The 11453-nt window shown below is 42.8% G+C and overlaps 2 protein-coding genes across 2 annotated transcripts in view; one reads left to right on the top strand and one right to left on the bottom strand.

The window, feature by feature from the left end:
* Nucleotides 1–2570, bottom strand: part of rgs9b (regulator of G protein signaling 9b) — a 14008-nt gene extending 11438 nt beyond the window's left edge. The window contains 2 exon segments of the mRNA XM_010772365.1: nt 53–149; nt 2431–2570. Coding sequence (XP_010770667.1) covers nt 53–149; nt 2431–2499 — 166 coding nt within the window. The 5' untranslated portion in view covers nt 2500–2570.
* Nucleotides 2571–2952: 382 nt separating this feature from the next.
* On the top strand, nt 2953–5099 carry LOC104946519 (guanine nucleotide-binding protein subunit alpha-13-like). Its single transcript, XM_010772363.1, has 2 exons — nt 2953–3669; nt 4824–5099. Exons 1-2 carry the CDS (start codon nt 3387–3389, stop codon nt 5069–5071), a joined length of 531 nt encoding a protein of 176 aa, XP_010770665.1. The 5' UTR covers nt 2953–3386; the 3' UTR covers nt 5072–5099.
* Nucleotides 5100–11453: the final 6354 nt, after the last annotated feature.

The raw sequence follows: 11453 nt of genomic DNA, 5'->3' as shown, positions 1-11453 counted from the left end.
TGTGTGTGTGTGTGTGTGTGTGTGTGTGTGTGTGTGTGTGTGTGTCATTTACCAGTGATAGCGTGTGGTATTGTTGTGATCACCAGTCTCTGGGGCTGGGACTTCAGCCCTGTTTTGGGGTCCTGCATCTCCAGCAGCACCTTCTCCGACTGCAAATTAATATGATTTTATCATCATAGGGGTGACAGGATGTTACTACAACAACTGATTGTGAGTTGAGGGGGAAGGGGTCACCATGCCAACAGGTTGCTTTGACAACAGGTTGTGGGGGCAGCTGTTATGAGGAGAAAAATAGTATAGTAAATGCTCGAATTTGTGGGTAAAAAAGCAGGTTGGACGTGTTTCCGGCCGTTTAACACGTCAACCGTTTCGGCCCTTTGATAATGTATTGATATACAATAGCGTTTTTATGGGAGCATTCTATTTATCAACATGATCGATGGTGGCAAATGTTGACACTGTTACTGACAACCATTTACTTTTTTGTTAAACAAAATGCTCACATTGTTTATGTGTTTAAGTTAGAGGATGTTTACATGTTTTGAAGATGCACCTTTGATAGGGGAAATTCCGTTTTCCACTCTTTTTTTATTTTTGGATTACATAAAGAGTACAGGGCGAATACACACCCGCTTTGGAATACTGGTATAGTTGCTCAAATGCCTAATACAGATCAATCGGGAATTTGTTGCCTTGCTTAAGGGCACCTCGGCAGTGCCCAGGAGGTAAACTGGCCCCTCTCCAGCTATCAGACCACACTCCAGATGTATTTGTTCTGCTTGGGACTTGAAGTGGTGACCCATGGTTACGAAGCCAAGCCAAGTCCCTACAGCCGCCCACTTACATGATTGTTATAAAATCATCATTAATTAGTAATCATCAAAACTCAGGCTGTTCAAACCGGGGGGGGGAAATAAAGAAATGCTACATTAAAACAATAGCCTACTTGATATTGAACATGTGAATTGTTTTCACATCTGAAAATGTACAGGGCAGACATAGGAAATGTAAATGTCCGTCCCTTTGGCACCGGTCTATGACAAAATGAAGGCGATAATGATTATCATCTTCATAATCATCAACCCTGTTAACCTGTTTTCAGTTCAATAAAAGATTCTGAAAAATGGGATCTAATTGCCTCTCATTGATTTAAACCTCATACTAAAGCTTGCATGTAACTAATGCTTCTTATCACTCAACCTTGCTATTACAAAAACGACATTGCAATTAAGTCAGAACCTTTTACGCTGCAATTAAACAAGGGGAGCAGTGAGATGAGAGGCTTGTTTATGCCCTGATCGAATGGCTTTTGTTTGCCGTGTGTGGGAGGTTTGCTATGAGTCACTGCCCTCTAAACAATTTTTTTAAGTTATCATATCATCTGATCCCAAAGCTCCCACCGCTCTGATGAGAGCTGGAAAGCAAGAAATCATGCAGTAATTAATGTAATTTGTATGAGAGTGTGTCTGTGTGTGTGTCAGTGTGGGAGGCTGACTCCCGGGCCTGTTTGAAGTGGCTCAGTGCTTTGAAGTCATCCTGGAGAGGCTATAAGCCGCAGCCTGAGCCGGACAAAAGTGGGCTTTCATGGACTAAAAGCACAAAGTTCTCACTGAAATGAGTTAGCATTCCCCTGGAGAGCAGGACATTGTGAGTGCTGCATCTGGGATCAATAGACTAAGATAATATTCTAGTGAAAGAGCTTTTGTCTTAATTATTTCCTAGGCTCTTTTCCAAATATCAAAAAGTTAAGTTACTGTGCTTAATATGCAGCTTCTAAAGTGGATAAAATGTGAGATGATGAATGGATCCAGGCTCTGGCCACACTGTTGTTGTCCAATTCATGGATTAACTCCTCTCCAGCGGGTGGTTGGTGTAGATAAAGCACTGATACTTATCCAGGCTTAATGCTTATTAAAATGAGTGACCTTATCACTGTGAAAAGGTTTCAACAAAACACAGTGTAACATTTAGTGTGACAGGCTGATAGAGCGCTGAAACCAAGATGACATTTGTTTATTTTGATGTCTTGTCATTCTGCTGCATGCACTTTTTAATGCTTAGTTATTTTTTATATGTTTTTCCCACTTAATCTGAACAATTGCATTATGACAATTCAGATGTACATGCATAATAAAAACATGACATATTTGATGTCTGTTACATTTTCTCGAAGCATGCCAAATGGCACCTGTAAGATTCCTGTAAGGAACTGTGGAGAATACAGATAGTTTTTCTAGTCTAACGCAGTTTATAAAAGAAAAGGCCAATATAGTCAGGATTAATGAGGATACATACTGCAGACCAGTAGTTCCCAAATATTGCGTTGAAGAATTAATTTGGGGGACCTATGTATAGGTGCATTTGCAGATATATTCTACAAGACTGAACAGGGCTGTGTTCATCATCTTTGAAATAAAAGGGATAGCCTACCTTCTTGAGAGAAGCCATACGTGGTCGGTATCTCTGGCCATGGTCCTGGAGAGTGTTTCTAATGGTCATGGTGTCAGATGGTCACTCCTTCACAAACATATACAATGCTTCTGTCGTTTGTGCGACTTGTGTCGTGTGGGGATGCTGGAGAGGGGTTAGTGAAATGACAGAGACTGATGCTGCCTTCAAGTGTTCCGCAAAAGCTCCTGCTCAGAAGGTTGGAATTAGAAATGGTTTTTTTCGCATTAAAGTGGAAGTTGATATAAGTTTCTGTTCCTTATATGACATTTATTTGGTGGCAGTCACCTCATGAATGCGCCAAAGACTCTACACACTCACTACTGATAGAAAATCAAGGGATTTCCATTATTTATTTTCTATTTGCTGACCATTTGACGTGCGTTCAAGTACTATCTCTCATATTTCCAACAGTCTTTAAAGGCAGCATACCAAAGCGAGGGGAATCAACCAATCAGAGCGCTGCTTTTCTAATTACCAATATTCACCAGCAGATGACGACATGGCACCACCAGTGTTTTACAAATCTAGCGTTTTACAAGGTAAACTCGTGTATTTGTGATTATCCGAACACTTAAACTCACTTAAACACCATACACAGCGTCTAAGTTGAGTTTCACATGTCTATATAGTAGAGAGTTTTAATGATAAACTCTGTGATAGTGTCGTTAAGTCCGCTAAAGCTAGTTATTCATACTTTAAATGACTTATTCCTACTTTAACCTCATGTAGTTATATTTGTGCAGGCCAACACGTTCTTTAAATAAAATGTCTTATTTGTGTGAGTAAAGAACACACACATAGCACTGCATAAACAGATTTAAGATTGGTGGTAAACTGTCAGCAGTACTACTTCCTGAGTTTAGGGAAGGGGCTTGGTCCCGTGCCTGCGCCCCGCGAACGCGCATCAAATTAGCATCGATGAAGTTTGTGCGAACATGGCGGATTTCCTGCCGACCAGGTCCGTGTTAAAAGTTTGTCTACCCGTCTGCCTGCTGAACGGGGGCGAGGTTGATCAGCTTCGAAAGTCCAAGGAGATCGATAGATGTCTCTCCCGGGAGAAAACGTACGTGAAGCGGCTGGTGAAGATCCTGCTGCTCGGCGCTGGCGAGAGCGGCAAGTCGACTTTCCTCAAACAAATGCGGATCATCCACGGCCAGGACTTCGACCATCAAGCCCAGGAGGATTTCAGAGCCACAATTTACAGCAATGTTATCAAAGGTAACCTCACTGCTAACCAAAGGTACATCAGGTGGCGAGATAAGCCGTGTTTCTGCGACTAAAGGCGGTTAAAATGGATGGGAAAGTTTCCACATCTGTTTAGCAGCGCTTGGTGAGAGGACATAAACAGTCTACATCTGCTGTCGGCACACCCATGAACCATTTTTCTGAATAAATATCACGGTTTTTGTAGAGTGTATAGCCGTGTAGCTACAACACAGTTAATTGTTTTTATCATAGCTTATACTTGCCAACAGTTTCAAATAGCCATCGGCAAGTTTTGTTGCTCAACAACTAACATGGATGTAGCTAATGGAGGGTAGAACCCACCACTGTGCTGTAAGGTGTTCCTGTTTTTCCACTCTTATGTATGTACAGGGAGTATTCTAAATAACAGGGACAATTTGCAATGCTAATTAATTCAGTGTAAACGAAACGACCTAAAATGCAGTTCTATAAGTAAATACCGCCCTGACTGTTTTAAAACAATGTTATTTGCAAAATGAAGTATTGCCTTAACTAGGACTTAACAATGTATCGACATTCTATTAAACGCAATATGGACGAGTCCAACATCTAATAAAAATAGGGGGTGCAATGTTTAAGGCAGAACATGTCAAAATATTGTTTGTATTTGTATTATTATTGACTTTGTGCTACAGAGACGCGCCAGCCTTCAATAGGTATTCTTAAAACTTAGAACAAATATTAGTTTGGTACTAATCTCGTAAAAACAATCATTAGATCTTTTTTTAAAACATTTTTTTAGTAACTAAAAATAATTGTGCAAAAATGACAACTTCCTCCAATCATTTCAATTGAATACTGAAATATTAGTAAAACAAATCATAAGTATTTTTGTTTTGAATAAAAATGTAATGTTTATATAAAAATCCTTTGCATGTTTATTGGGTTCATTATTATTACTGTCACAGTTTCAAATACTGGGAAATCTGCATAAATACTTCTGATATAGTTTTGTGTTTCCCTTTTTTTTTACATTCTGCTAAATTACTCTCGTCAGACAAGGCCCGTTTTTAAGACACCTGTTATTTCTGTTCACCTGCCCTACTAGTCTCTCTTCCACTTTAGGTTTCATTCACATGTGGCCTGGTAAATTCTAACATAGGGGCCTCTCTTCACTTCCTCTCCAGGTATACGTGTGTTGGTGGACGCCCGCGAGAAGCTGCACATCCCGTGGGGTGACACTGACAACCAGAAGCATGGAGACAGTGTGATGGCATTCGACACCCGGTCGGCCAAGATGGCCATCGGTCAGCTGGAGACGTCCGTCTTCTTGCGGTACTTGCCAGCCATCAAAGCTCTGTGGGCCGACTCGGGTATACAGTACGCCTATGATCGTCGAAGGGAGTTTCAGCTGGTAGGTGACACGCTGATGTAGCTTTGCTGAAACTTAGCCATGGTCTGCATTTTGTATTTAATGTGGCTTTTTACAAAGGCTGTGGTGGGAATAGAAAGTGAAACTGGTTTTCTTCTTTATTCATCCTCCCTTTCCTCTCTCCCTGAGTAGTACTTGCTCTGCTTCTCTCTCTTGAGCTGCAGACATGTGATTGACTCAGCTTCCTGTTTATACCTCTCCCCACTCCTTATGTCTTGGCTGTCAGAATGCATGTTTTAACACACTTGACATTTTCCCCATAAATAACATCTGTTGTCGCCAGTACGTTCACGTGTCCTTAATGGCACCTCCCTGTGCTCTTATTTGGCCTTACATTACTTTCACAACCTGCTTCCATTTTTTTTAAGAAACTACATTTATTTCATTGTATGTGAGCAGTCAGGTCATGTGATGAACCTTCCACGCTATCTCCAGCACTTGAGGAGAACTTCTCCAAGTTGCTGTCAGTAATGCGACACAAGCAGAAAATCTACATTTTCCTGTCAGTTGCCTAAGGCTGAACAATTCTCAATGGCGTTTTGTTAGCAGTCTCACACACAGCTTGTTTTGCAGACAGAATGGGGAATAAGAGTGATCAGAGCTGGAATGTTGATCTGTAGTTAAACAGCTTTATTCTTACAAAAAGAGCCCCGGCTCTCCCCACTCAGCGTTATACACATCTAGTTACACAAGTACAAGGACACGTGTTCTGTGTGCACGTAGGACTTATTTTCAATCATATTTGGGAAAATAAATATTTAAAAGTGACATACAGCTCCACAGGCATTTTTTATAATGGGGAAACAAAAAGTCTATAATTCATTTTAGAAACTTGAAGTTCCATTTAAAATCAAAAAACGATTTTTGACCGTGACTGTGAGGGAGTGCGGTTGTCTTTCGTTCGGGAGGTTGAGGGTGCGATGCCAGCCCTTGCTGCCAACATGTTGCTCCCGATGGCATGGCACACGGTGTGTGAATGTGTGTGAATGTTAACCTGAGCAAATAGCCCTGTATGAATGGGTGAATGAGTGGGGTCGTCAAGACTGGATAAAGCGCTTTATAAATGCAGCTATTACCATTTTATAGGCTATTATTAAGAAAAATGTCTCCTTAATAAACAAGAATCTTAATATCTTTGGAGGTTTGGACCAAACAAATATCCTCGGGGTGTCCATGGGGTCTTCAAAAGTATTAAAAGTTGATGAAAACAATTTAGCGAAAATTAAGGCTATTAAAAAGTATTAAACGGCGTTTTCCAAGGTATTACATTTTGTAGCTTGTTTTTAATAAGTATATCAATTAAAATTCAAATATATCAACCAAAGAGGTTATATTCTACAGTCTGCCTGAATGTAATCATTGTGTGTGTGTAGTGTGATTCTTTGTAGTTTATTTATGGCATCCCGTTGGATTTGACGTCATCTGAACAGGACATCGCACGCTCACTGCTTGATAGCGCGCGAAGGTCCGTTTACGCCGGTTGTTAAAACATCGTTATGGGGAAATGCAAGTTTGCGTCCAAATGGTTGGAAGATAAGGAGGAAGGACAATCAATACTGTATTATTAGCATGTGAGGTTACCTCTTAGCTGGCGTGTAGACTGTGTAGTAGCTTGTTTCGCGTCGCCGGGATGTGTGAGATGACTGGTTGTTATCCGGAAGGCTTGTGGCATTCCTGGTCAGGTGAGTAGAACGTTCCTTTATGCGCGGACTAACTAAGTAGTTTTCCAGGGTTATGAAGCTAGCCTAAGGGGCAAACTCTTCACTTGCGGCGTCTCGGATGGTTGTATCGCTCTACAGGATCGAACGTCACCTTCTCTAGTCAGGTGCCTTGTTTTATCAACCATGTTAAGAGCATTGTTCTCCTCGTTTGTGTGGTTACTTATGGAGCGTAAAACTATATTGTGTAACCATAATCATATGATTTTTATTTAGAATCCGTTATTTACTGTAATTGAAGGAAGGTTTATGTTAGAGGTGCTTCATTCTTTCTTTTGTTTATATACACGTATTGCTCCGTTGATTTGCTTATCTTCATTTATACTGGCATATACTCGCTTTTTATTTATTACATCGATCCTATTCTGTAAACATATACTTAGTCCGTAACGTAAAGATCTTGCCGATTTAGTCTACTCAATGAGAAAAAATATCGCTCTGTGTATACTGAAGAGTGTAGGGGACCTCTTTGTGAAATCGTACTTTTTGAAATATTGACAATTATCACTCTCCAAGACTTATATGTACGATTTGCTCTGTTTTGGAATGAAGGTGCGCAGGATACTGTTTCCGGACTGCAGAACCTCTCTCGCTTGGACTCCCTTTATTTTAGATGTCATTGTGTTCGTCGGTTATGTATTGTCACCGTGTGTGAGAATACTCGCGGGCCATCCAAGTAAAGTAGACTGTGGACGCTTTTTTTCAGACTGTTGGTCCTCCGGGGAGTAAGGTGAAAGGGTCCATCACATGAGTCATACTGTGACACAATCCTGCGCTAGTGGTCGCGTTCGAGTCGTAGGGGCCCTGTGACCCATGTTCGGTCCGATTCTCTGTCCTCTCTGTCACACGTCTGTGGGTTCATAGTTCCTTAAGGGACCATAACCGCATAGGTGTCGGGTTTACCGGTACCGGTAAGCCAGTGCATGTGGGCTAGGAGCGGAGAAATCCGCGCTCTCTATATTGTGATGTGTGTCGTTGGTGACCTCATCGTAGGTGGCCAATTGTTTGTATACCATATGTGCGAATACCTTAGGTCTATGTCGCTTGTCCCTCATGTCGACCATCCACGGTGGCTAATCAGGTAACAACGGACTGTGCGCTCATACACGGCGTGTAAAGGATATCGATTCTCACAGACGCGAATTAAGTGTTCATGCAGTCGATGGGGACACCTTTTTACATACTGTGCAGCTCTCAGCAGAAAAAAAGTAGGTGTTTGAGGTCACCGTCATGTGTGGTTGTGAATCGGGCACATTAATGACGGACGAAGGAGGGAACCTGCGCTGTACACTCTGAAGTCAAGGCCCAAATTGAGAGGGGTGAGGACAAAATAACCGACCGTCTTACCGTCAATTGTGTGTAAACGGGGTATTTATTGTGCAGCGTCGCATGCAAGGTGCAGAATTACGTGGTAGTGGACGGATTTACGGATGTAATGAAGTGTGGACGGGTACAAAAATTCTTTGTGTATAAGTACCCTCTCGTCCAGTCCGCCCGTACGTGTGTGTGTGTTAATGGTAGCGGTTATCTTGTAGTGACGGTAGCCTCTCTGGAGGCGGACAGTCTTGTTGTGTCGCTGTGTTCGTCCTATAGAAGGGACAGTTAGATAAGTGTGTTGTTTATTGAAGTTTCCGAAGTCAATCTACGAAATTTTAGTAGTTCGTCGTGTGATTGTATGGTTTGATAGTGGTGTATACAAACGTCTGTCTTTCCCTATATATCTCCGCTCTAAGTTCGGCCTCATTCACTAAATATTTGTCGTCGAAGTTTTCTCGGGCCGAGGGGGTGACTGTACAACACTCTTCTTTTGTCGTGTGTGTGGTGCTGGCTGCGTTGTGTGTAGGTGTGTGTGATGTCGTGTGTTCGTGTTCGTTGTTGTCTGTGCGTGTGGTGTGTGTGTCGTGTTGTGTCGTGTGTGGTGTTGTGTCGTGTTGTGTTGTGTGTGTTCGTTGTCGTGTCGGGGTGGAAAATTTCCCTTTGTTTTCGTTTGTAAATCTTTGCTTCAAGGTAATTTTAAGTTTGTGCTAACTGGCCACTGACCCTCGCCTCCGCCAAAACGAAACAAGCCGGTGTGTTGTGTGTGGTAGTGTGTGGTTGTGTGTGTGGGTGTGTGTGTTGTGTGTGTCGTGTGTGTGGTGGTGTGGTTCTCGTGTGAGTCGTCCGTGTCGCTGGTGATCATTGACGGTGTGTTCGTCAGACTGCGGTCTTCAAACCAACGCTCATACGTGCTCGTGTCTGTACGTAACGTTCGTACAGGCACACTCTACAACTTACTCAGATCTCGCGACGATCTGTTGATAGAGGCGTACATCACCTTGATCCAGAGCGTCTCCATAAACTGTGTACAACCACTCTCCCTGACTCGAAATTGTTAAATGAGTCGATAATGGCTTAAGTAGTAAAGCTACCCCTGGGTACTCCCGATATGGTATATTATCCGCGCTGATTATTTTTTTACATTTAGATGGTAGTTGTGTTGGCACTCCCTAACTCACCCTTCGGTGTCTGCTGTTACTCCAAGGAGACCACATGGTATCCTCCCTCCCAGATCTCAATGTTTCTCATGGTCTCCTTTTTTACAGTATCTTGCGAGTGTACAATGAGGACTTCTCTTACCTCCTTATTTGGTTAGCTGTCTCTCACCCACGCACCCGACGGAGCTTCACTCACACTGCTCAACACTCCGACCCCCCCAAAATATATATAGAATCGTTGACAAGTAAGTTCATTGTTGTTTATTCGTTTGGTTCTCCAATAATAGATGTAGGGACTTACATTAGTACCGCCGCTCGTTAATCAACGTTTCGGGTCGTAAAGACCCTCCTTCCAATGACCGTTCTGACCTCTTACGTACGGCAAGGCACTAAATACGGCACGTCAGCTTGTCTGTAAGCCGTGGAGTGCACACCGACTCTACGACGACACACTCACAGTCTACGATGCTTGTCGTAATGTTGTGGTTCTTACGAACGACTTTTTCGATCGTCCATACTCCAAAAGCCGCTATCGTGGTCGCTTGAGGTTGCCACTGGATAGGTCTATGTCAGCAGTCGTCTTTGTTAGTCTTGGAATCGTATTGCGTATGTGTCCCCTCTCAAACACACCGGTACATGTTACCATAAGGGCGTAATCACTTTTGAGTCTTTCCGCGTACATTCTGTGTTTGTTGGGACATTCGGCGTTTTATTCCTTATGTTGTTTACACTTGAAAGTTGCTTCTGTAGTTGCTCAGGCTAATAATGACAACGCGGATGGAAACAAGGCAATCATTCTGTGTCGTGGTTGTAAAGCCTCTTTCAGGAAGGGGGTCTGTTTGAGAGAGATAGTATAGTAGATCTCTCTTTCCTACGAGACATGGGATTTAGGTGAAATGACTAGTAATACTTTTTCGATTTTAGGAACCTGGTCTTTTTCTCGGCGACACTACAAGGAGTGGTTGTCTCGAGCTGTATGCCTCGCGTAAGGGACGCGTTTGACGCAGTTCCGAGTCATATGTGCTCTGACCTTGGGTTCGTGTGCTCTACGATTCCCGTCTGTTACTCACCCTGCACGCACTCGATGCCGAGTTGCGACTTTTCGTTTCTTCTCAAGACAATGCGGCTCGGGCAGTTAAGACTAAGAACCGTCGTCGTCACGCTCCGTTACGAAACGATGGCTCTGGTCGTCCGATGCCTTGTTAAGACTGCTCGCGTTCCGCTCCAACCTGGGTCCGGACACCTATCTCTTATCAGTATGTTCATGGAGTCGTTTAGTGTGCGGGGCGTTACTTGAGCTGAGTTTTTTACAGTTTCTCCTTTTTTTCTTTTGTTGTACCGTAGTCCTGACTTTGCGTTGTTTAGTGGATGGTTCAAAGAACAGCGGATACGGCTCATGTACTCTATAGTCTGCCGTAGCTCGGCGGCGTCAAATCTGTTCTCGCGACCTTTCGTTTTCGACTTTGTATGTCTTCTCGCCGATCGTTACAGTCCGCACACGTAAACTTAGCATCAGTCGAAAAAAGTGTTCCGTACACCGGATCTAAATATATTCGATAATTTTTTGTTCGCTCTCGCGTTACAATACCCACCCAAGATTTCTCGTCGAGACACTTTGACATCGAGTCGTTTCGCTCCTCCTATACACTCAAAGTCCGGAACGTACGCCAAAGCGTACTATTAATTGTTCCGGTCGCTCGGACCCCCGTGCACAGCTAACACTACGTTTATGGAATTTTTTCCGGACCGTTTTGTGTTTCCAAGATAGACGACCGTCTTTTGTTTAATCGCGGAGCGTTTGTTGCCGACCCTGTACATTTATTAAGAACGGTGTGTCGGTCGTCGAAGTCGACGACGAGACCCAGAGGTCGCGAGACTTACCCTCTCACTACCGCGAGTCTAAACTCAAAATTAATTCTGGCTTATAGTTCAAATATGTTTGTTTGAGTAGAAGTGAATATACCAATTGATAAACAATACTATTAACTTACTCTGTAAACAGACCCTTTTTAAGTTCTCTTTTTTATAAACTTACACAAAAGAATTTTCCTTCCTCCCGTCCCACATACGTCCTTAGGACTTCAGTTTTCATTAGGAAAATTCTGGAAAAAATTCTTGGGAAATATCGGAAAATTCTGGAGTAGCCCGGTGAAACTCGAAAATTGCGCCAATTGTAACCGCTCTTGTGAAATG

This window comes from Notothenia coriiceps, unplaced genomic scaffold (assembly GCF_000735185.1).
Source record: "Notothenia coriiceps isolate Sejong01 unplaced genomic scaffold, NC01 NC01_scaffold00011181, whole genome shotgun sequence".
Taxonomy (NCBI): domain Eukaryota; kingdom Metazoa; phylum Chordata; class Actinopteri; order Perciformes; family Nototheniidae; genus Notothenia; species Notothenia coriiceps.
This window is presented reverse-complemented; position numbering and strand designations above follow the sequence as displayed.